We start from the raw sequence: 26,248 nt of genomic DNA, 5'->3' as shown, positions 1-26,248 counted from the left end.
AAATTGTTAGGATCATTTTTAAATATATAAAAGATAATAATAATATTATCTCATATTATTTAAAAAAATATCAACTTGAAGCTGTTTTACAAGGGTAAATTACGTATTTAGTATTAAATTATTAATTTTGGTATTTTTAGTACCTAAACTTTTAATTTTTCAAAACTATACTTAAAGTTTAGTTTTTGTTTCATTTTAGTACACATTTCAAAATTTAACTTTAGTTTTTGAAAAAAAAAATTAAAAGTTTGGGTACTAAAACAAACCAAAATTGATAGTTTAGGTACTAAATGCATTAAGTTTTTAACGTCAGATACTAAAATAAAACAAAAACTAAATATCATGTATGATTTTGAAAGAATTGAAAGTTTAAATACTACAACAGACTAAAATTACGTATTTAGTACTTAAATTATTAATTTGAAATGTTTCAGTACCTAAACTTTTAATTTTTCAAAACTATACCTAAAACTTAGCTTTGTTTCATTTTAGTACACAATTTAAAATTTAATGTTAGTTTTTGAAAAAATAAAATAAAAGTTTAGGTACTAAAACAAACCAAAATTGATAGTTTATGTACTATATGCGTTAAGTTTTTAATGTCAGGCAATAAAATGAAACAAAAACTAAATATCATATATGATTTTGAAAGAATTAAAAGTTTAAATACTAAAACAAACTAAAATTGATAGTTTAGATACTAAATGTATAATTTATCCAGAAAATAAATTTGACCTAACCGACTATTCTCATTTTTATTGTAAGCCCCTAAAATGTTTTTTTCACAAAAAATAATTACAAAGTTTTGTGTGACATGTCAATATCTTATTAGTCGGAAAAAAATTTTAATTGAAAAAATATTGGGACTTAAAATAATTAAATATAATAATTTAAGTATATAATTTGATAAAAAAATAGTTTAAATACCTAAAAAAACATAATTTATGTATTTATTTTTAGTTTAAACTAATATTTTAACTAAATACAAATGTTAAAATATAGGATTTTATGTCATTTCAGCCTTAATCCAATTAGAAGAGATTTTTAAAACGAATGGGAGGCAAGAGAATAAATAACCAATGCAAGAAATTAGCACGTCCCTCGTTTTTCGTTACGCTCGTAAGACCTTAGCTTGGGATCCCCATTTGGCATTTACAAATTTAAACTCCTCGGTTTACGCCTTCCTATCCTTTGAAACCAACCGCAAATTGCATCCGATGGCGGAGCTCATCGAGTCGAAGATGGAGGAGATCGCCGATAAGATCTCCGACAAGATCCACCGTAAGTCATCCTCCTCTTCCTCCGACTCCGACGACGACAAGCGCTCTCATGGCCACAAACTCCCTTTCAAGTCCAAGGTTTATCGTCTCTTCGGCAGAGAGAAGCCTCTTCACCAAGTCTTAGGCGCCGGAAAACGTAAAACTATTTCGTTTGATTTATCTTTTATATGTGAATATAGATTATGCGAATTCATTTTTATTAAATCGGCATTATATAGCATGCTCTGTTTTACTGATTGATTACATAATCTGATGTTTGAATCAAAGAATTACTATTCCGAAGCTTCTTCACCAAGTCTTAGGCTCCGGAAAACGTAAAACTATTCCGTATGATTATCGTTTATATGTATGTATATTTAGATTCTGCTAATTCATTTTTATTTATTGTTTTGGCGATGTTTAGTTTATCATATCAGCATCAGTTGCTCGCTTTCTATGAAATGCTCTGTTTTACTAATTGATTTCTTAATTTGATATTTAAATCAAAGAATTACCATTCAGAATCCTGCTTTCTATCTCTCTCTTGATTGAGTCCAGATACGAAATCTTTAAAATCCACGATTTCAATGCTATTGTCTTCATTTTTATGCATTTCCCTGTTTATGTAATTTATTTCGTTTAGTTTCATGCTAGTTTTTCAGAATCCTGCTTCGTTCTTTTGTTTGATTGAGTCCAGTTACGAAAGTGAGGATTTCAACGTAATCGTCTTCATTTTAATGTATTTTTTTGAAAAATTTGAGAGTTGTGAATGATATTATGAGTAGATGAATCTTGTGACATTGCTCAATTAAAGCTCTGATTATTGTTTTTCTATGATTTGCTATCGTCTTTTATGTTCATTCAATGTTGATTTTCAGCTGCTGATATTCTTCTGTGGAGGAACAAGAGAGTTTCTGGAGCCGTGCTGGGTGGCGTAACAACTTTCTGGTTTCTCTTTGAAGTTCTTGATTACCATTTGATCACTCTGGTTTGCCACATATTGATACTCTTTTTATCAGTCCTTTTCCTATGGTCCAATGCCTCACATTTCATCAACAAGTAAGGTTCTTCAATCATTCTTCTTTTGTTCCTTGTATGATTGTGTGATTAAAATCTTAATTTCAACTTTATCAACATTGTTCATTCGAAGTTCCCCACCAACGATCCCAGAAGTTGTGATCTCTGAGAAGTGTCTCCTTAAAGCTGCATCTTGTTTATCTACTGAAATTAACCGAGCTGTGAATGTTGCGCGGACCATTGCAACCGGCAAAGATTTGAAGACGTTTCTCGGTGTATGTTAACGTTAATGTCCCTCCTTGCTTTCTTCTAGTTAACTATTATATTCTGAAAAATAATAAAGAAAAATCCATCTCTAGCACGAATTTGGTTACAGTCTGTGTCATTTCTTCATATAAAATAATCGTTTTCGATACATATTTGAATATGAATATATATTATGATTCTTCAAAAATACGAAACTAGAATATATGAAACATGCTCATGTTGGATATATACCTATACCCACACTCACTTTGAATCCAACTTGTGCTATGTCTTCAAAGTTACTAGGTATTTTGCTAGCTGTTATGTTTGTGTAGGCTATTGCTAAGAAAACAAGGGATAGAGTAACTTGTAGTCTTTGAATTTGGTATTTTTTCAAGGGTAAACTACACCTGATACCACCGAACTTTAGGCCTTGTATCATTTATACCACTAAGCTTTCAATTTTGCCAATTATAGCACTGAACTTTGATTTTCGTTTCAATTATACCACTGGGCTGTTCAATCGTTAACAACCAGATCAAAACGACCTCGTTTTGTGAGGTGTCTTCGCCTGCCAGTCATGTCATCGTGCCACTAACGATTTAATAGTTTAGTGGTATAATTGAAACGAAAATCAAAGTTCAGTGCTATAATTGACAAAATTGAAAGTTCAGTGGTATAAACGATACATCTAAAGTTGGGTGATATCTGATGTAGTTTACCCTTTTTTTAATTTGATCCTTTGGTCCATATTTTTCAGTTGATGACATGACATTTTTGTGTCATGTCATGTGTAACAATATTAGAGTGTCATGTTATCTAAAGGACTAAAAATAAGAAAACAATCAAATTCAGGGGGGGGGGGAATGAGAAAATTGTCAAACTTAGAGACTAAAAGCCACTCTTGGATGGAACTGACTAGTCTACTCTTCTCTAGGCCGTCGCTGGATTATGGTCCATCTCAGTTCTGGGGAGCTGTTTCAACTTCTTGACATTGGTCTACATCGGTAAGGAATTCGATTTTGTTCGTCTTTTTTGCAACACTTGAAATTCATCCGGATTTTACGAAGACTTGTAATAACACAGTGTTTCTTCTGCTCTACACCGTGCCGGTGTTGTACGAGAAATACGAGGACAAGGTGGATGCACATGCTGAGAAAGCAATAATTGAGATCAAGAAGCAGTATGTAATATTAGAGAAGAAGGTTATGGCTAATATAAATAAAGGCAAGAAAAGAGATTAGACATTTCCTTTTGCTGAAATCAATTTTTGTTTTCATTGTGACTGATCATCTTTGGGTCTCTCGGTTCCAACTTTTATGTTTTAGTTGCAGATATACTCATTGAATATGGTTCCCAAAGGATGTGTTAGTTTTTAGATGGTTTGGTGTTTTGTATGCATGTATGTGCATAAATATATATATATATGGATTAGAACTAATTAATCTAATCCAATTACATTCTTCTGCCTTCACCAAAACTTTGGCGTCTTCTGGAGCTGATGTGAACGTTAGAACTATTCCCAATTGATTTTGTTTCATTTTAGCCAAGCAGTCTGCTAATCGGTTGCCCTCCCGGTGAACGTGATTGACCTTAATTTCCCATTCCATTCACTTTCCAGCATCTTCTAGACATGTTGACATATCGAGAGGTCTACATTCATAAGATCCTTCCTATGGCTGTTCATCCATACCTCCTTATTATCTACCTCGAGAATCAGTTTCCTCGCACAAAGTTCCAATGAACCATTTAAACCTCATACACTCCTCAGTACTCCGCCTCTAGGACTGAGCACGATCCAATTGTTTTGTGGAATCCCTATTGCCATTGTCTCTCAGCACACCTTATTATCGACCTTTATCGTCTCTCAGCACTCCCCAGCATGAAGTTATTCGTATGAACTATCTAGTTTGGTGGATGAGTCTCCCAACAAAGATCTTTGCATACACAAGACTCAAACTCGAGACCTTACTTTGATATCAAACTGCTTACCACTTGAACTAACCTATGTTGGTAGAAATTATATGATATTTAAACATTCATTATTAAACGGTTGAAAGCGTTTGAACAAATATTACTTGTAAAGATCGTAAATTAATAAAAAAAAATATACAATCAAAGTTTTTAGTACATAGATAAAATTGCATTACTAAAAAAACGAATGAGGCTTATGTTAAACATATTAGTCTCAAGCGAACCTAAGTGGGGCAACCAAAAAAATTTCATAATTTAATCACAAACTTTTTTAACTAATAATCTCCAAACAATCCAATAAAATTGGGGGAAAATAAAACACCCTTCCTTTAGAACATTGAAACCCAAAATATTGACGCCAAATGGTTCATGTAACATTTTCTCTAAAAAACCATTGTCCAAGCATCATATACAAATGCCATATATATATATATGTCAATGTAATTCACACACCCTAACAAGAGCTCTGTGGTTGTATTGTTCGGCATTTTGGATCCGGGCCGGAGCTGTCGATCTTCAATGCTACCCCGTCCCATGTAAGGCCGGTGAGTATGGTTGAACACTTGTATTTTTGTTGAAGGGCTTTTGGCATCACGGAAATTTTGCATCTTTCATGGAGAACTCTGTCGATGAGGATTTGAGATGCCTTGTTTTACAAGCTAAAGGAAGTAAGTTAACTGTTCCTTCTTTCTCGAACCCCCTTCGCCGTATAAATCATTCCATTGCTTTAGCTCGGCCATTACCGAACCTTCGGAAGCAAAGCTAGCAGCAACCTACATGCATTTAAAATGACCTTTGATATTGGTATTGCAGATGGAAAATAAAAGGGTGTGTTTTTCAGATTTACATAAGACTAATATGACTAATCGGTGACAGTTTTCGAATGCGTCATCCGATGGTTAATGGCAAAACACGAACTTCGCCGATGAAGATGTTGAAGCATTGCAGGCACAAGGTTAATGACAAGAACTTACCTGATTCCTTGCTTGTCTCATATCTTCCATGTTTAAAGGCCTCAAAGAGATTACTCGTTGCTCTATCTTGTCTTTCGTCTCTGATGCATCTTCCACGTGCTTGTCTAGCCTCTTCTTCTCCTATAGGAAAGTTATTGAAATCGGAAATAGATAAGATACATCGTCACTGGATTCGAGTAACAGGAAGACAAGGTAATAGAACAAAGAGGTAGTGTAGTTCACCTGATCCTTCAACCTCTCTTGCTTCAACAACTCCCTAACAGGTCGATAAGCTGCCGTCACACACAAGTTCTGTTCCGGTAGCAGTTTTTTTAGGCCATTAGTTGATAATAGTTCGATATAAATCAATGATAAATGTTGTGAGATAGAATACAAACCTTGAGATCACTTCCGCTGTATCCTTCTGTCATGGTTGCAAGCTCCTTATAGTCAAGATCTTCAACTTTCTCTTTTGCCAATAAAGTTCTCAAAATTGTTTCCCGACTCTCAACGGACGGAAGGCCGACCATAATTCTGATCAGAATGGAAAGCACACGAGTAAGATAAGATATTATCAAATTCATATCGAGCTGTAAGCAAAGCCGGTCGAACTTACCTGCGCTCGAAACGTCTAATTATTGCTTCGTCAAGGTCAAATGGCCTGTTGGTTGCAGCAAGGACAAGAATCCGCCGGCCAGCTTTGGTCAATAGGCCATCCCAATGTGTCATGAACTCGTTCTTAATTTTCCGCATAGCCTCATGCTCCCCGACTCTAGTCCTCTGCCCCAGCATGCTATCGACCTCGTCCACGAAAATTATGGTCGGCGCAACCTTCGCTGCTAGTGTAAACAATGCTTTCACATTCTTTTCATCTTCGCCGAACCATTTCGACGTGATGGTGGACATCGAGACGTTAATGAAACTTGCTCCGGCTTCATTTGCAATGGCCTTTGCCAGCATTGTTTTCCCGGTACCGGGAGGCCCAAAGAGTAATATTCCCCTGCATGGCTTGAGAAGCCCGCCTTTGAAGAGATCCGGCCTTTGAAGAGGGAGCATGACCAGCTCTTGAAGCGATTCTTTGATATTGTCCATGGCACCGATATCGGCAAACGTCACTCCGATATCCTTAGCAGGGATAACCTCGGCCCTTATTTTTTTCTCAAACTCATTATCGGGAGGAACTTCCTGCACGAACGTTATATCAGTGGTAAGAAAAAAACCCCCGAGAAAAGGGGTAATATACATCAACTTACAAGTGCTTTTGCCCGTCGTGGCTTCTCTCCGTCCTCCTTCACACCGGAAAGGGTCTTCTCGGTCTCCTTTTTTATTCCGGATGCAGCGGTGTCGGATTTCGGTTCCGTTTTTGCACTTACAGCCTTTACTCCTTTATTTTCCTAAGGATAACAAAGAGGTGTAAACATTTAATCCATAAGTATAAAATTACCAAGATCCTTGATTTCTACAAAAACACAAACTAGCATTAGAGAAAAACCTTGGCAGACTCGGCTTTTGTCTCCAATTTTAAGGTATCCTTCTCACAACTTTTCCTTGGAACATGTTCAATCCATGGGACAAGCTCTTGGATGATATAACAAGCTTTCCGTTTCGGTATTCCGGATTCTTATTGTTCATCAAGTGATATGAGATTGCCGATACCACGATTTCTTCGATATAATTACCTAAGATCATGGTGTCCGCATGACAGATCAAACTCAAATCATCGCATTCGAGGTCATTTGCTGCAAGTACCTCGGCAATGTGGTTTCTGTTATCTTGAACTTGAAGCACTTTCATATCCTCCTCGAGTCTGGCTTTCCAGATATCAAGATGTTTTCCATCTTCGGGTGGTTTGATCTCGATATTGTATGGGAATATTACCGAGAGCCTCTCGTCGACCTCCCTGTATTCGTCTTCTGTGCCCAGCATCCTAGAACCGAGTATCAAAACGGAATGCGGAAGTTTGTTCAACAACTTTTGAAACAGATTATATAACTGTTCTGATTGAAGAAGTAGCTTATCGACATCCCTCAGGTATAAGATGATGGAACTGGTTTCCGATACCGAAACCAGCACCTGCAAGAAATATCATTAGGCATACCTTGTAAAGTGACTGCAGAAAAAGTTTCGGAAAATATTATCATCATCTAGAAATATCATTCATGATTTATCACCAAAATGACTACTTCGAATTTACGGCATACCTTGTAAAGTGACTGCAGAAAAAGTTTCCGATCGAAGCACCAACTCCTACTTCGCTTGTGCACTGACCCAACAAACAAAAACGAGGGCCGAAGATTATCGATAAATTTAACCTTTTGACTGTAATAATTGATAAAACCATACATATCATTAGGCTTTCCGGAAAGAATTAAAGAAGATATATGAAGGGTAACCTGGATTTGTGACAGCTGAAGTCAAAGAGATGCAACTCATCTCGGATGATGTAGAGACATTTCTTTTGTGCTTCGGAAGATTGCTCGAACCTTCCGTAGCCCTGCAAATGAATGAACAAGAAGGTAATAGGGGACACACCAATCCAGCGATAACAACCGGCCACTAAATACGATAAGTCGATAACCACTTTGTACTCTTGTACCGTGAAAATGGGATAAGCTAAAGGATAAAAGTGTTTACCTGGACTTTATATCAGTAGTACTACCATGTCGACGAAATGTGCCTGTAAGAAGAATCTTAGTTAAAACTACACTGAAATAAAGTACAGAAATGGAGAACCAATAAGACATGAAGAGATTAAGATGACAAGTGAAAAGTAAAACCGAGAAGGTTATCTAATGAAGATGAATCAAAAACAAAATAACAAGAACATGACTACCCAAGCAGGCTTCAGCAGAGAATCAAAATGCAGAAAAATGAAGCCTAAGTAGGCAATTTTCTTTGGTTAACAAGTACATTTAACATGTTGAAAGAATACCGTTTGTTTCGTCTCTTTGTGGAAGGAGGGAAAAAGAACCGAACAAGTCATTCATTCGATCGAAAGTCACCTCCGAGATTGACCTCTTCAAAGCCTGCCAAAGATTCAACTAAATTAGAGTGTGATATGCATTGGTAAATATCATATCGACCACAAATCAATAAGATTGAATCAACTCGGAAAGGCACATCAAAGGGATAAATTGCTGAACCACATCACTCAATTTCAGAGTCAAGCACAACGATGCCCTATGTGTGCATACAGTCACATTAAAAAAACAAAACCAAAAATACAACTTACAAGTTCTTTCTTGGTACAACCATATTTGCTCTGCATCTGTGACAGGATAATCATAGAACAAATAAGTAGGATTCTGCGCCAGTTGAAGCTCGATGATGACTAAAGTTGTGCCTATTTACCTTGAGAGAAAAATCAGTAAGGTCCAAAAGCAGTAGCTTGGATTCAAAGTGATTTGCCAAAGCCTTGGCAAGCATTTGCAGGTAAAGCTCTTCACAAGAATAAAAAAGGAAGAACACTAGGTTAATAATGAACTAGGACAGACAACATCATTATGTAGAATTACAGAAAACAATTCCAGATACATACCAGTAGGTCCTGAGAGCAAAATAGCTTTGCTGACGGGAAAAAGGTTCCTTGTGTGCCTCGAAACGTCGCTTTGTTTTAACTGGAAATATGCAGTACTCGTCAATAACGCCCGAGTTCTTTTGCTGTATTAAACACCATTAAAAGGAGCAAATTTGTGAAACTAGTATAACTTCAAAAAATACCAGAATGAATGCCTTAAACTTCTAGTAGTATATGTTTTGAATAAGATGTAAATTCTCCAACTTCAGTGGACCAATAAACTTAATTGATGAGAAAATAGAACTAAAAGGCCTGACAGCAGTCATCAAGGGGCAGAGTCCCTCAGAATTTTACCCAAAAAGGGGAAGAAATCCCTCAAAATAACATAAAATGAAGGAACATTCAAAGCCAGAGCAAAGCCTGCAGCTTTCATGAAGTTCAAGATCTAAGAGTGTCCAAAATTAGTCTATATTCTAACTTGAAATCATTAAATAAATATTGATATTTTCAAACACTATGCAACAGGCATTATCATGTTGAAGAATCAATATAAATCTCAGTCTGCATAACTTTCATGACAAAAATGGGAACAGATTCAATGGCCCATACATGATCCAAAATATATCTCTGAAGAACAAAAAAAGAGTAAATTGATATAATCAAAATACATCCAAAAAGCACAAGAAAATGCAACAAAATAAAAAGATCAAGGGTGTTAAATGGCTTTGAGTAGCATGTGCAAAGAATGCCTCCATGCCAGGCCATTGCACATGGAGCGTTGATACATACCAAAACTAACTTTTTGTTTCTCCTCTTTCTATAATTGAATGGAGATCAATATCAAACACAAGAACAAATGATGACAGTATGTCACAAAAAAATCATTTGATCTTCCTTTTAACAAAGAAAAAGGACCCATCATTGGCTTTACCTAAGGTAATAAGGAAAGTCATCAAAAGTGACCATGTAGAGTTTTCCATCTATAACTCGTCTCATAAGTTCCTGCTCAATCTGCTCCCCTGTAAGACCATCATCTGCAATGGTGTTGCCTGCCCATTTGCTCACAGTTTGCCCTGAGGCCAATCCAAGACCAACACCAATACCAACCCCAACACTTAAAGCTGACAAAAACATCCCCTTTTGATCCATTTTCCCTGTTTAACAACACAAAAAGAACCGTTTTTTTCCTTATAAAAAGACAAAAACTTCACCTTTTGTTGTCTTTCTCCCTTCTTCTTCCTCCTTTGTTCTATCTTGGCAGATACAAGTTCGATCCTTTTTAACAAAAACTTCCAAATATTCCTATAAAAACACACCCAAGGAGGAGAGAAGATTCAAGAGAAAGGAAAATGGAAGGGAAAGGGAGGTTTCAGAGATGAAAAAATAAATAAAGGGTTGTTGAGAATCGAAGAGAAAATGAATTTAGCTATATATATATATATTAGGCCAAATAAAACATTGATTTAAAGGGTATTTTGACAGGTAAAGAACTCTAAAGCTATTAGCCTGCCTTCTCAACTATTTATAGCATGCTATACATACACTATAGCGACGAAATTGCTATACAAATACTATTTTCCCGGGAAAAAAACAAACGTGAAAGTTTTTACTTTGCTTTTGGCTTTGTTTTCTTTTTTACTTTTCCGGTGACCGGCTTCTCTCCTTGTTTATTTATTTTATTTTTATTGATTTTTTTATTTATTTCACTAATCATAGTGTAAGAAAAAAAAAACATTTTCGTTGTGATAAATGATAATGCTTTCAAATATTTTATATATTTTTAGAGATAAATCAGTGGTGAAATATTATAAAATTAAATCAGTTGTGAAATAATTTGTCAAATATTATAAATCAGTTTCAAATATTTTATATATTTATAGAAATAAAATTCAATTTATATTTATTTGATTAACTTTCTTATATATATATATATATATATATTTTATATCTTTAAACTAGGAGCAGAGTTAGAAAATTTATTTTAAAGTGTCAAGCTTTAAAAAAAATATTTTAAGGTGTCAACAAATTTATTTTAGGTGTCAAATTTAAAAAATATAAATTTTAAGGTATCAAATTTATAAATTTTAAAAAAAATTGGGGTGTCATATATGGCCGGCTCCACCGGTGCTTTAAACATCAAAGATCGATAACAATTGGATTATGATAAAGTTAGTTATTCAACTTATATCACCATCGTTCGCATTTGATATTTATATTTGTTTATATCTATTACTTTTTAAATTATTCAGTTATATTTTTAACATATATTTTTATGTAATCTTATTATTTTATTTTATTTAAATATTTTGGTAAAAAATAGTCGTCGTATGAGTTTGTTTAGTATAGGTAATTATATGATAATATATATTTGAAAGATTTGTTAATTATTTGATAATGAACAGTCAAATATTCCTACAATATCGTTATTAAATAAAAAATTTAAAGAATAACAATCATTCTATTTATATTTATGTATGTTTGTTTATATTTTGTTCAATCTCCGTACTCGTTTAAAATATTAAGACCTAATAATTTTAAACCCAAACAAAAGAATACTCAAATCAATTAAACAAAAAAATATATGGAAAGAAAAAAACTCTTCTCAAATATAAATCCAATTAATTTTATGTTCGTTCGTTTATGTTCGTTTATTTGTGTCCGTTTATATTCGTTCGTTTGTGTTCGTTTATCATTTTAACGAACAAACATGAACAAACACGAACAAACTATATTTATTAATGAACGAACATGAACAAAAATTTTTATTACTTTAATTGTTTGTGTTCGGTTAAAATTAAACGAACAAGCAGATATATCTTTATACTTGTATCATATTAATAAAAAAAACGAAGTGTGGATAATAGGATAATACATTGATATTGTTTCCCAATGCAAAAAGTATAACCTAATAACCAATAGAAATATATAACTATGAGCCTATGCGTGTGCCATTAATGGACCCATTAAACTCTAGCCGTTCATTGTGACTTATTAGTGCCACAAAGTATGAGGAAAAAACAAGAAAAAAAATGAAGAAGGCATGCTTTAAAATGAGCTCGACACTAGGTAAATTCCAAGACCTACCTAATTACCATATTTAAAATGGGGGTACATGCTTTAATATAAGCACTTGGGACGTAAAATAACACATTTATTTATATTTGGAAAAAAATATATCAGAGGTCCCTATACTTTTTAAAAAATTTAATATGATCCTCGTATTATTTTTTTCTCTCAAAGTAACCCTCCAATTCAAAAAATAAACTAAATTTGGCCACAAAACCAACGTTTTTCTCGTTGACCGTTACGGTGCTGACATGATAGTCTACGGATAATTGATAATGTGGCAGATAACATGACAGATAAACTAAATCAGTAACAAAAACATGACAAATGAAATGTCAACATCATAAAGTACCACACCAACCCCACAATAATTAATGACGGAAAAACGTTGGTCAAAAGATTACCTAGATCGAAAAACACAAGCGTATCGACACGTGCCATGGCGTCCGGCTGCATCAGCAGCCGACCGTTTCGGTGGCAAACATTTTTCGAACTTTTAGTTCACCAAACTCTGCACTCGTGTCCCCACTCCCCCAAATGGGTTCTTTTCGTCTTCCGTCATCGTGGCCATGCAACCGACATAAAAGATGGCTCATCTTCAGTTCGAGTCTCTTGATTCTAGAACTGTGTATTCCATGGCTGATAGCTCTTCTTCTTTCGCTCCGGCGTTGTTTAGGTTGGTGGTTCTGATCGGATTCTCCGGCTGCATTGCCGGCCAAATCGGTTTGGGCTCGAGGTTGCTGGCTAGTGACCAGGGACGACGTTGGGTTTCCGATAATGGTACATTTGCTTTTGGTTTCACTCCATCGGACTCTCGTGACCGTTTTCTGATCGGGATTTGGTTTGGTTCACTGAGCTTCCCGGAGAGAGAATCTTAGTCTGGTCAGCTAATACTAATAGGTACGTTCTGCTTTATATTTTCCTTAATGGGTTAATTGTACTACATATCCCGTAACTATTTTAAGATTCTAAATTGATCCTAAACTTTGAAACATGCTCCAAGTATTATATTGTATCAGTTAGATTCTTTTATTAGTTTACTTATCGGCTTGACGTTAAATTATCAGTTCAATTTGACGATAAGTATATTTAAAATATACATTTGAGACTAATTAGAATTTGGATTATAGTTTAACGACGTCGGTCCAATTAACCCTTGTTTAGTAAATCTAGTTTTGAATCTGAATTATGGAATATAGTTACCGGATGGTCACTGGTTTTTTAGGGTAAATTATATATTTAGTACCTAAACTATCAATTTTAGTTTGTTTTAGTACTTAAACATTTAATTTTTAAAAAAATTATACCCAAAATTAGTTTTTGTTTCATTTTAGTACCTCGATGTTAAAAATTTAACGCATTTAGTATCTAAACCATCAATTTTGATCCGTTTTAGTACCTAAAATTTTAAGTTTTTTCAAAAGCTAATGCAAAATTTTGAACATGGTACTAAAAATGAAACAATAACTAAACCTTAGGTATGATTTTGAAAGAAAAAAAAGTTTAGGTACTAAAACGGACTAAAATTGATATTTTAGATAATAAACACGTATTTTCCCCTTTTTTATGGAAAAAACCCCGTCACTATCTGTAGTCATTACGAAAACTACAAACTCTCCGGTCACCAAAGATGCAATCCTGGAGCTTGACACAACCGGAAATCTCGTACTGATGGACGGGACGACACCGTTTGGACGTCAAACACGTCGGGAAGCCGAGCCGAGTTCGCCGTCATGTCAGAATCCGGGAATTTCATCCTTTACACGGCCAACAACCGCCCTGCGTGGCAGAGTTTCGCGCATCCGACGGATACACTTCTTCCTAACCAACCCTTGACTGTGTCACTCGAGTTAACATCATCGAAATCGGTCCCCCATGGCAGCTACTATGCTCTCAAGATGCTTCAACAGCCCACTTCATTAACACTTGCCTTGACATACAACTTGCCCGACACATTTGATCATTCCCCTGAAGGTTACTCGAATTATTCCTATTGGGCTTCACCCGACATATCGAACGTTACCGGCGATGTCGTTGCGGTTTTAGACGAAGCGGGAAGCTTCGGAGTCGTCTATGGCCAGTTGTCGAACGGTGCGATTTATGTGTATAAGAACGATGGGGACTATGATGGATTATCTTCGGCTACGAATAAATCGAATGTCCGATTATCGGTGCTTTGGAGATTGATCATCGAGATTAATGGCAACCTACGTTTGTATCGATAGGATAACGATGTTAATGGTTCGCGCCAATGGGTACCTGAATGGGCAGCTGTGTCGAACCCCTGTGACATTGCTGGTATATGCGGCAACGGGATATGTAACTTGGATAGAAGCAAGACGAATGCTTCTTGTACATGTTTACCCGGTACTTCCAAGGTAAGCGGTCCGGCTAATGGAACGTATTGCTCTTTGAACAAGTCGACAACCGGAAAATGCGATTATTGGAACAGAAATCGGACCTCAGACTTCAAGATTGCAACAGTACAGCAAACCAACTACTATTTCTCTTATTATTCAGTGTTGGCAAATTACAGTGATATTCCCACGGTCTCAAAGTGTGGAGATGCTTGGACTACGGGGGATTCGAGGACCCTGGTTCGACCCTGTTGTTAAGGTCAGGTCTAATGTCTCTTTGGGTCCAGGTGGTGATAGGTCCGGGTCTGGTTCTATTCATGACAAGATTTTGGTGCTTCGGATTGTACTAAGCATGGGTGTCCTTATTGGCCTACTTTGTCTACTGTTGTATTACAATGTTCATAGAAGGAGATATAAAGAAATCCACTGAAAGCTCTTTGATCTTTGAAGGGGCACCGTTGAATTTCGGCTACCGCGATTTGCAGGGCAATTTTTCTCAATTGCTCGGAACAGGTAAGACAGAGACATATACATATACATATACTGCAGAATCTCAGAGTTTCACATATGCACTTGGAATTGATATGATCATTTGCAGGAGGGTTTGGAAGCGTATACAAGGGAAGTCTTTCGGATGGAACATTGATTGCTGTCAAGAAACTCGACCGCGTTTTTCCGCACGGCGAGAAGGAGTTCATAACCGAAGTGAACACAATTGGCTCCATGCATCACATGAACATGGTTCGCCTATGCGGATACTGCTCCGAGGGTTCACACCGGTAATAAATCCGAATTACTCATTGTTCTCTGTTCAGTTTGTTTTGTAAAATGACTTGTTCGAATGAGCAGTCTATATGTTTTTGTTGGTAGTCTTCTGGTGTATGAGTTTATAAAAATGGATCCCTAGACAAGTGGATCTTTCCTTCCCATCAGTGCCTGGATAGGATGTTGTATTGGCCGACTCGGTTCAATATCGTCATTGCGATCGCACGAGGGATTGCGTACTTTGACGAGCAATGCAGAAACCGGATAATACACTGCGACATCAAGCCGGAAAATATCCTCTTGGACGAGAACTTTTGCCCCAAAGTATCCGATTTCGAACTAGCCAAGTTGATGGGAAGAGAGCACTCGCATGTTGTTACTATGGTAAGAGGAACTAGAGGGTATTTAGCACCGGAATGGGTTAGCAACCGTCTAACCGTAAAAGCCGATGTTTACAGTTACGGAATACTACTTTTGGATATTCTCGGCGGCCGAAGAAACCTCGACATATCTTACGATGCCGAGGACTTCTTCTACCCCGGATGGGCCTGTAAGGTATACTCTGTACTCATTAGTCCTAACGATCCATCCTCCATATAGCTCAAAAAAAAATTGTATCTACTTAATCGTATTTAGCAATTGTACGTGCAGGAGATGACAAACGGAACGCCGATGAAAGTCGCGGATAAACGACTAGGAAGTGCAGTCGACGAAGAACAGCTGACCCGAGCGTTGAAAGTCGCCTTCTGGTGCATTCAAGACGAGGTCATCGTGAGGCCTTCGATGGGGGAAGTGGTGAAAATGCTCGAAGGGTCGATGGATATCAACGCGCCGCCGATGCCTCAAACGGTATCGGAACTTGTCGAGGAAGGCTTGTAACATGTGTACAGAGCAATGAAAAGGGATTTTAATCAGTCAAGCTCGTTTACCATGACTACACATCCGTCATCTCTGGCTACCTGCAGATATTCAACAATGTCACCCCGATGATCTATAAGATTGAAAACAGCGTTGCGGCCGTAATTTATTACTATTACGTCACTGGGACAGGGGGACAAGGTTTTCATCATCACAGCACCACGTTTCATGTGTTCTTTCCTCGATAACAATCTACAAACGTTTCCTTTTCTCACATGGTTCTAAGTCTTCGCCATTATTTTCCCAGAAAAAAAACCCGTGAAGAAAACAACACGTACAAAAGTCAAGAAGGAGTAATATTAATATACACCCATAATTTACTTTATGCACAAAAAAGGGTAAATTAGGTATTAATATCTAAACTATTAGTTTTATTCGTTTTAGTACTTAAACTATCAGTTTTAGTTCGTTTTCGTACCTAAACTTTAAATTTTTGTTCAAAACTTAACGTTAAATTTTGAACGGGTACTAAAATGAAAAAAAAAAAACTAAAATTCTTGTATGACTTTGAAAAAAATTAAAGTTTAGGTACTAAAGCGGCCCAAAATTGATCGTTTAAGTACTAAAAGTGTAATTTACTCAAAAACTAGTTTCCATTAAAATCCATCTTCCTGGAATCTGCACTCGAAGGTCACAAGGAACTAACGAAAAAAAACGCGCTCACATCATCTATATAAATTCACGTTGCGTTTACGTTATCATCAACCACAGCAACTACTATTCACCATTGCTGAGCTCACTGCCGAGAAACAAAAGAGAAACATGCATCTCTACGAGAAGAAGACGCGGCTATTAACGATTGCTTACCTTTTATTCCAAGCCGTAGCTTTTGTCTCAATAACCAAACAGCAAGCTTGTTCATCCGGCGGTCAATGCCGGAACTTGGTTTGGTTGCCCTTCGTTTTGTCCATGTAGTCGTCTTTGATCTACTTCCTGGCGTTGTTGGATATTCTGCCTAGTTTCTTCTGGGTTCGGTATCAGCTGGAGTTGAGTTTCATGGAGCAGGGAACTGTGAATAAGCAAGCCGATGACGAGGTTTCAGGTTTATGCTATTAAAGCCAGAAATTTGCATGTATAAGCATATGATAAATAAGGTTTCATACAGAATGAATAATAATAATAATAATAAATAATAATAAACTGTGTGAATTTCTGATGCATTGATTTATATAATTTGATGCACCGTTTAGTACATTAGTGTAGAATTAACTTAACGAAGTGATTAACTAATTTTAGTGATTAAGGGATTTGTTATTCCTCGAGATTCAAGGTTCGAACACCTTGTATATAAATGTATGAGTATTTATTATCAAATATTTAAATATTTAAACGTATAATACATTGCATTCACCCCATATTTATATAAAAAAATTAAAAAGTGTATATATAAATACCAGTTACTATTACTTTTTTGGGTAAATTACGTATTTAATACTTAAACTATTAGGTTTGCTCTGTTTTAATATTTAAACTTTCAATTTTTTCAAAACCATAACTAATGTTTACTTAAACTATCAGGTTTCCTATTAAAAAGTGTATATATAAATACCAGTTCCTATTAGTTTTTGTTTTATTTTAGTACCCCGCCGTTAAAAACTTAACGTGTTTAGTACCTAAATTTTCATTTTTTTCAAAATTTAATGTTAAATTTTGAACGAGTATTAAAATGAAACAAAAACTTAATTTTAGGTATGGTTTTGAAAAAAATTGAGAGTTTAGGTACTAAAACAGATAAAAACTTATAATTTAAGTACTAAACGCATAATTTATCCAATTTTTTATTAGTCTAAACGATTATAAGGTAATATTTGTTTAGAATTTTCTTAACCTATTGATAATACACGTACCTTGTTAAGATCGTTACCCGAATTCAAAAATTCAACATTCTCTTTTCCTATCAAAGTAATTTAATAAAAAAATTATATATGTAATATGAGTGGTTAGTTAGTAAAAATAGAAAAAGGGTGATATTATTTTTTTAACCCTTGAATTTGATAAAATTTTCTATTTTTAATTTTTATTTTTCTGTTGAAACTAAGAATATTATATTATATGATAATATGAGTGGATAATTAGTAAAAATAGAAAAGTGTTTACATTAATTCTTAATTCTGATAATTTTTATTAATTTTATTTTTTTCTAAATATAATACTCTGATATTATATTATATCATGAAAAACAAAAAATGACCAAATTAAAAATTTATTAAAATTTAAGATTAAAAATTAATTTATCCCAAATAAAAATTAGCAATTAGCTACTGAAAAGTGAACTCAGCTACAGTATGTGACACGTAATCAGCAATTTAACCGGAAAAAAAGGTACATAAAAATCACTATATATATTTAAAGCACCCAAGCTCTTAGCAAATTCCATCGAAGAATCTAAAGATTCTTTTTCTAAATGCAAGATTCAAGATTGAAGCCCCCAATCCATACGCTTTGCTTCCTTTTACGTTCGATTGCCATGTAATTCTGCAGGGTACAATCTCTGTAAAATTTTCGTAATCTTGTACAGATTTAGAATGACAGTTGCACCAAACCCTAGACCAAATTCTTCATGTTCTTGATTCGGTTAAAGTTTTCTTTTCATAATATGTTTTGAATCATAGTTTGATTAATATTTGGTTGATCCTAGAATTCACCTAGTTTGTAGTGCTTAAGGTTTTCTTTGTTTCTGTAGATTGAATCAGATGGACACTATGCAACAGGCGGAGGAGCTTGTGAGGGAATATTTGGTCTTCAGAGGATTTACTAATACATTAAAATCTTTTGAGACTGAGTTGTGTACGGATATTGGTAACGGCTTTCAAGTGAATAAGATGTTAGACTTGATTTTCGCGGTTTATATTCCTAAATTCCAGGCCGAGAAATTAGTTGGTCTGTTTAGGTTCTTCGAGCAATGGTTTTCGTCATGGTCCGAGACCGCGATGCTTGAAACCTTGTCGGAATTGGAGTGCTCTGTTCTTCGGTGTTACATTGTTCATGCATTGCAAACTTCTAGCCGGTAATTTTCATTTCTTGACGGTTGCATCTTCGTTCTGTTTCATTAATGGGACCGAATTTAGTAACGTGGATACTACACTTTGTAGGTTTTCCGACTCCAAGAGGTCAAAATACTGTAGAGATGAAATGTCATCGGATGCTGACGGGAGGCAGCTATTAGTAACATCCGGCTCTGTAAGGGCACCCATATTTCAGGTGAGTTATCCGCTGCCTTTTGACAATCATTGGCCAGTATCAAAACTAATTGTTTCGGCCTTTATATATATATTTTTTATCATGGATCAGGTACAAGGCCATTCAAGCGGATTCAGAACTCTTTCCCACACTGCAGCAATAACAACCGTGGATTGGCACCCAACCTTGCCGATTTTCTTGACCGGTCAGCAGACTACTCGGTTCGAATAACTTCCATACCATGAAGACAACATTACATCTGTATCTGCTTCCCAATTTCGGGTAAATGAAGACCAATTATAGGCTTTGTAGTATGAAAAAATAGTTTTTTTTTTCATTTTTGCTTGCATGTTTGAGCATGCCATCCGTTTGCTGGTGTTTGGAAGAGGTAATCTCGTGATTGACGTTGTAAGTCATTGAATGTTTGTACCGTAAATCTATTTTTTTTTTCATTTACTTGTGAACTGTGCTCTGTCTCTCCATATCAGTAATTAACAACAAGCCAACTGCAGGTGAACATCATTTGTTATTATGAAGGATGGTAGTTTTTTTTTTCAATCCATGGATTAAAGCAAACAGAAGAAAACCCAGAATAAATAAAGACAATACAGGCTAAACCAAACGTGTCCAATCAATCATATGACGTGAAGGAACCTACTAAAACCTAACCTGGATCCTCTTCTTTCTCTGCGCTTGTTCGAAATACTAAGAATTTGCATGAAGATGATCAATCGGTCAAGTGGATTCTCCATTAATCTTCAAGCCTCTACACTTTGCGGACCTGAATATTGTGAGTGGACTGGGATCGCCAGATGGGCTGTTTGCCACTCTGAACAAGTGCCACATCTTCTCCCTTCTTTACCATTCCATGCTTCTGCACATCAATCATATTAGTTCTAGCACGGTATATAAAGAATCGATCCATTTTTCTAAGAGGAAATGGGGGAAGGAGGCAACAAACAGCACCAAGATGCAGTACGATCAATGAACCACTTGATACCAGGTTCCAAAATAAACGTGAACCGACTGATGCATGAACAAAAGCTAAAACTTTACCTGTAGCAGAGCTAAAGCATCCTTAAAGGTTTCCTCGGCATCATCTGAGAACTCCATGTATATGGGGCATACCCCTTGGTACAAAGCCAATCTTTGTTGTATCCTTTTCCTGCATGACCATTAAAGTAATTGTCAGTCTAACATTCAAGCCCTGCAACGCCCGGTACTGGTAGTCTAGTAGATACTCATTTTTGGCCATACACTACTAGCCAACTATTGCACTTATGTTTTCATTGATATTCTCAGCCCATTACCCTTTCCGATTAATATTTCTTCATCAAGTCAAAACTCAAATGGATAGACCATTAATGTGCCACAATACAAAATAAATTGGACATAAAGAAGAGAGAGAAACAAAAAGGGGGAGCCTTTAACTAAGGTTAAACAATTGTAACAAATTTCAGATTCGGGAATGGGAAAAACTCACTCGTTTGTGAAGGCAAAAATGGTGCCAGAAGGACGATAATGGCTAAGTAATATAGCCATGAAACCAGTTCTGGTGAAGACAACGGTGGAAAGTCCAAGAGTATTTGACATCATGGTTGCATGATATGCAAACATCTCACTCATATGGTTCTATGAAGTAGTAACTCCCGTCAATATTGATAGTTGATAAAGAAAAAGAAAGTATTGAGAATATGGCCAAGAAACAAAGAAAAAAAGGAGGCCTAAAAGCCTATAAAAAGTGCATGCAATGTGTTAAGTGACCTTAAACACTTGTCCAAGATTAGGTGGCATTTCACCACCAGGTATGGTTGCTTCAGTTCGCAGAGCAACCGTATGCATCACTTTAACAGCTTTCAATGGGAACCTACAAGAAAGTGAATTTTTTTCAAATTGCATTTAGGTAGAGCAATTTACATATACTGTCCATAAATTAACCGCTCAAGAGAAAATATAAAGCAAGCTGACCCGACGATATTGTCCAAGGGATATTTGCTACGTTGATATTCAAGTATTCTTATACCTTCACCAACTAGAATTCAAGGATATTCAATAAACTTCCTGTTTACCACAAGGGATGTTTTTAAACTAAACTTCCTAATCTTTACCTACTTCTAATAGAAAATTTAACAAGGGCTGCTAGACATACAAGAAAAAAGGGGTAAGAAGAGCAATAAGTTTAAAAATTTGTAAAATGCAATGGACTTAACTTCCTTACTTTCCATGAGCTGTTTCTCCAGAAAGCATGACAGCATCAGCACCCTCTCGAACAGCAATGGCAATATCAGATACCTCTGCTCTAGTTGGTGTTGGATGAACAATCATGCTTTCAAGCATATTGGTTGCCACAATTACAGCTTTCCCCATGCTTCGGCATGTTCTGATTATCTCTTCCTACATTTTACACCAAGTAGAATTCTAAATGGATAAATAAACACATTTTCATTTCTTTTCTAGTTTAGAAAACGTGTTTAATAATTCATCCAAATCCAGTCTTTACAGTTAAATAAAAAGCCTGAACGAACCTGTAACAAAGGAACCTCCTCAATAGGAAGTTCTGCACCAAGATCTCCTCTTGCAACCATTGCCTAAAATAAAAGAACATGGATTACTTTTTACACAACACATCTATCACTGAAGTGGTAATAACTAGAGTTTACTTCAAATCATATTCCAGACTCCCAGAGCTTTCCCCATTACAGTAAAGAAGATGGTAAAAAGAAGTAACAGCTAAACCCAAAGATGCTACCTAATATTTGAAATGAACGGCCTCATAATAATTTAGCACCAATTTTCCTGAATGAAGGAGTGTTTTTAGGCAAATATAGAACAAAATGTATTAAATAGCCAGAAAACTACTTATATCTTTCTACACATAAATAACCTAAAATTAGCTGCATTAAATATTCAGCAAAAAGATTTAAGTGATCACCCCATCAGACGCTGTAATAATTGAATGCAAATTTGGAATGGAGTCTGCACTTTCAATTTTAACAATAACATGAATGTCAGCATCACAGCCTGCCAAAAGCGAAAGAAAAAATCATTAGCGGAGACTTTAAAGCATATACCAAGTCTACTGTTACTAGTTCATGAAAAATCTCAAGATAACTTACTCCGCAGATAATTCTTCAACTCATGAACAACTTGAGCATCTTTAACAAATGAAACAGCATAAAAGTCAACTTTATTGTCTACTCCAAATTTTATGTCATCCCAGTCCTTTTCTGCAGAAAATCAATGGAAATAGTTAATCCGTTGTGCCTTACAATCCCTCAACCGAGTGAAGGGGGAGTGAGCGAAAGAAAAGGAGGAAAGTGAAAATTCTACAAAGCAGCGTAAATTTTTCATCAATTAAAATTAGAGGGCCAACCAGTAATGGAAGGCAGTGTAGCACTTTTTCCTCGGACATTTAAATGCCGCCTAGACTTGAGCTCACCACCATCAACTACTTCACACTTCACTGAATCTTTTGTCTTAGACTTCACCACTAATGACATCATACCACCTACATCACAAATCAAAAGTCAGAGGAGCATATAATCAACAAAACGAAAAAGTGTTTCTTGAGATTTTTCTAGTGTTCTGTTTTCATCACTTAAGAATAATCCAGAACACCAAATTCTTGTTTGATAATGAAAGGATACACATCGTCCTAGAAATAAAATATAGAGATATTGTATACTACTACATAATTTTATTCAATAAAAAATCTTAATTAAATAGAACAAAGAAATTTCCTCTATAACGATAAACATTTCATTTACGACTTGAGAAAGACCCAAGAAAGTATGAATTGCATTTCATATAAAACATTAAGGGGGGAAATTTTAATAAGAGTACTTTAACATGCATTTGAAAGTCTCATGGTAACATACCATCAACAAGAAGCATGTCACCAACTTCTACATCATTAACAAAATCGTCATAGTTGACACTGACACAATCAGGTGTCCCAACCCCTCTCCGAATTGTAAAAGTGAATTCCTGTCCAGTTTCTAATGTAATTGGTTGGGGCAAGTCGCCACTCCTAACCTCAGGACCCTGATAAACAGAACCAAATAATCATAAGAACACAATAAACTATAAAAAAATGAAAAGGATTAGAACTATCAGAGAAATGTACATGATATCGGTTGTTTATTGTTGCCAACATCACTATGTCTAACTAATTATAATGGCTTTACACAATAAATTAACAAACTCAATTACTCAAGCAACCTGAACATGGCGTCACAGAGTAGAACATAATGAAATTGAGGGAAACTTGCCTTGGTGTCAAGCATGATTGCAATAGTGTTGTCTTTTGATTGTGCATTATATTCCTTAACTAAATCAATAACTTTCTGATGCGATGCATGGTCTCCATGAGACATATTCAAACGAGCAACATTCATTCCAGTCTCAGCCAATTTCCAAATCATTTCTCGAGTGTTTGTTGAAGGACCAATAGTGCCAACAATCTTTGTTTTACGTCTAACGGTAGGTTTGGACCACATAGCCACTGATGTGTCACCAAGTTGTTGAATCCCCATTAATTGCTCATATTGCTCCTCTCTCTGAAGAAAAAGAGAGAAAAAAGTTACCGAATGTTATAACATATAAGCAATGGTTTCCCAGGATAAGTCCTTTGATTATAGATATAATGACAACTAAAATCATATATATTATGTCGTGCAACTGAAGTGCCCTCAATCTATAATAGAGTGCATATACCAAAAACTTAAATTTTAGGTGAGCTAGGACATATAAATCAAACTTCCTAAATCTACCCACAAATATTAAATTGTTATAAACTTCAATGCTCCATTTATTTTTTCTGTAAGAGGGAAAACAGGTGGAATCATCCCATTATCATTGATACGTTATGCTAGACGTGGCAACATTAGAAACAACACTGAAAGAATTCCATGAACACAACATAAATACACCAATATCTCAATATCTATATGATACAAATTATTACGGTATCAAAATTTATGCCAACATAAAATATTTTAACAAGATCACAACGTAGCGAAGTACACGAATACTACACAGATACATGAATTACTTTTATGTCATTCATTTTTCAGATAGTATCTTTGGCAAATACATAACAAGCAGAAAATGAAACACTGGCTTCAAACAAATAACAATATCTCAGCAGAAAACTTTGACGTGAGTTCGAATATTTTTCTCATGGTTTGGTGTCAGATTGTCAATGAAACCATGACTATAGTGCACAACGGCTACCAGATTTCTCCTTTTATAGGATAATGCATGGTCAACAAACCAAACAGAACATTATACAACTTCACTGTACGCCATAGTACCACTACATTTATATAATTTAGCCTAATGCTTTATCGGTTTCTAATTTCATCCAAAAACATACTAAGATCTAGAAAATATCGACACATGTTCTCCTTTTTCTTTTCCTTTTCGCATGCTTTTTAACCAACCAAACACATAAGCTAAACGATCAAAAAAAGGTTCCCAGCTGCACAAACCTTCGGTACATCCTCCGGCGTTACGGGAATAACTTCAGGCTCAACGCGTACGGCTCTCTTAGCAGTAATCCGATAGTTCCTCCTAATCACGACGCCCTTGTTCCTCTTCTCGTCATGTGCCAGCACTTTCGAAGCGAAACTCGCAGGCCTAACCTTGGCCGCTCGCTCGTGAACGGATCCAGAGCCTTGGCTCAAGAATGAGCCGTGAATCGATCTAGTGGCCACCACTTGCGCCATTTGCTGAAATGCGAGCAGTGAAAGAGAGGAAAATGAAAACGTCTAATGGAAGAGGAGCGGATGAAATGGTGAGGGAAATCTTTTGTTGATCTTTTAAAGAAATAAGTTGGACATTGGAGAAATCGCCGCCAAATACTTGCTTGTAGAAGGATGAAAGGAGGTTGGTGCTTAGTTTGTATCGACAATAGTACGGACTTTTGGATTAATAATATTAAATTACGAGTTTAGTATTTTAATTATCAATTTTTATTATTTTAGTACATAAATTTTTAATTTATCTAAGATTATATTTAAAGTTTAGTTTTTATTTTATTTTAGTATTATCGATAAAAATTTTAGTTTTTATTTCATTTTTGTGTCCGTTTAAAATTAAACGTTAAATTTTAAAAAAATTGAAAGTTAAGGTATTAAAAGAACCAAAACTAATAATTTAAATACTAGACGTGTAAAGTATTTAACGATAGATACTAAAATTAAATGTATATTGAACGTTAGATATAATTTTAAAAAAATTAAAAGTTTAAGTACTGAAACGAACTAAAATGGATAATTTAAATATTAAACAGATAGTTTACCTAATTAATAACATCGAAACCTCCCTACGTTGATAATTTTATTAAGGGTAAAGTATATAAATGGTCTCATGACTATAGAGTATTGTTTTATTAAGTCTCTCGATTATTCAAAGTTATAAAATGATCACTCGACTATTCATTATATTCTAAACTCGTCCTTTTCCGTTAAAAAATTGGCAGTGGTCTAAGTTGGACGTTAACATAATAACTAGAATATGATAATATTTTAAAATTATGTGATTAAATTTTATCATATCACAATCAGTAAGTTAACATTCAACTCAGAATATCGTCACAATTTTAACAAAAAATGACGAGTTTGAAACATAATGAATAGTCTGAGTGATCATTTTGTAACTTTTAATAGTCGATGAACTAAAAAAACTATATAATTAAAATATTATTTTGTAACTTAACAATTGAGAGAATTAATAAAATAATATTTTGAATCAGTTTTGGATGGTGGAGATTTATCGTGTATGTGTGAGCCTAATAGTGTTGTGAATTCATTAGCGGCTTTAAATCAAAATGAGTTAGTATAAAATATATATATAGACTTCACACTTAAGAAGAAGAAGAAGAAGGAGAAGAAGAAGGAGGAGGAGGAAGAGGAGAAGAAAAAGAAAAAGAAGAAGAAGGAGGAGGAGAAGAAAAAGAAGAAGAAGAAGAAGAAGGAGGAGGAGGATGAGAAG

At 35.3% G+C, this 26,248-nt stretch overlaps 3 protein-coding genes and 2 pseudogenes across 3 annotated transcripts; 3 read left to right on the top strand and 2 right to left on the bottom strand.

Annotated features, from left to right (window-relative positions):
* The first annotated feature begins 1,159 nt into the window (after positions 1–1,159).
* LOC120215880 (reticulon-like protein B1) lies at positions 1,160–3,766 on the top strand. Its single transcript, XM_039213409.1, has 5 exons — positions 1,160–1,416; positions 2,138–2,318; positions 2,410–2,551; positions 3,460–3,529; positions 3,609–3,766. The coding sequence occupies exons 1-5, from the start codon at positions 1,218–1,220 to the stop codon at positions 3,764–3,766; spliced, it is 750 nt and encodes a 249-aa protein (XP_039069340.1). The 5' UTR covers positions 1,160–1,217.
* Positions 3,767–4,875: 1,109 nt separating this feature from the next.
* Positions 4,876–10,358, bottom strand: LOC120216133 (annotated as a pseudogene).
* Positions 10,359–13,681: 3,323 nt separating this feature from the next.
* On the top strand, positions 13,682–15,767 carry LOC120215854 (annotated as a pseudogene).
* A 2,668-nt stretch (positions 15,768–18,435) lies between these two features.
* Positions 18,436–19,573, top strand: LOC120216135 (WD repeat-containing protein 91-like). Its single transcript, XM_039213650.1, has 4 exons — positions 18,436–18,554; positions 18,756–19,079; positions 19,165–19,273; positions 19,364–19,573. Exons 2-4 carry the CDS (start codon positions 18,766–18,768, stop codon positions 19,481–19,483), a joined length of 543 nt encoding a protein of 180 aa, XP_039069581.1. The 5' UTR covers positions 18,436–18,554; positions 18,756–18,765; the 3' UTR covers positions 19,484–19,573.
* A 225-nt stretch (positions 19,574–19,798) lies between these two features.
* Positions 19,799–25,087, bottom strand: LOC120216134 (plastidial pyruvate kinase 2-like). The gene is made up of 12 exons (XM_039213649.1): positions 24,745–25,087; positions 23,524–23,811; positions 23,131–23,296; positions 22,626–22,760; positions 22,369–22,479; positions 22,185–22,273; positions 21,778–21,840; positions 21,471–21,646; positions 21,017–21,119; positions 20,736–20,884; positions 20,309–20,417; positions 19,799–20,126 (listed from the first exon to the last, which is right to left on the bottom strand). The coding sequence occupies exons 1-12, from the start codon at positions 24,979–24,981 to the stop codon at positions 20,019–20,021; spliced, it is 1,734 nt and encodes a 577-aa protein (XP_039069580.1). The 5' UTR covers positions 24,982–25,087; the 3' UTR covers positions 19,799–20,018.
* Positions 25,088–26,248: the final 1,161 nt, after the last annotated feature.

Source organism: Hibiscus syriacus, unplaced genomic scaffold (genome assembly GCF_006381635.1).
Source record: "Hibiscus syriacus cultivar Baekdansim isolate YM2019G1 unplaced genomic scaffold, ASM638163v2 tig00110156_pilon, whole genome shotgun sequence".
Classification (NCBI taxonomy): Eukaryota; Viridiplantae; Streptophyta; class Magnoliopsida; order Malvales; family Malvaceae; genus Hibiscus; species Hibiscus syriacus.
The sequence above is the reverse complement of the archived record's forward strand: the minus strand, read 5'-3'. Positions and strand labels throughout refer to the sequence as shown.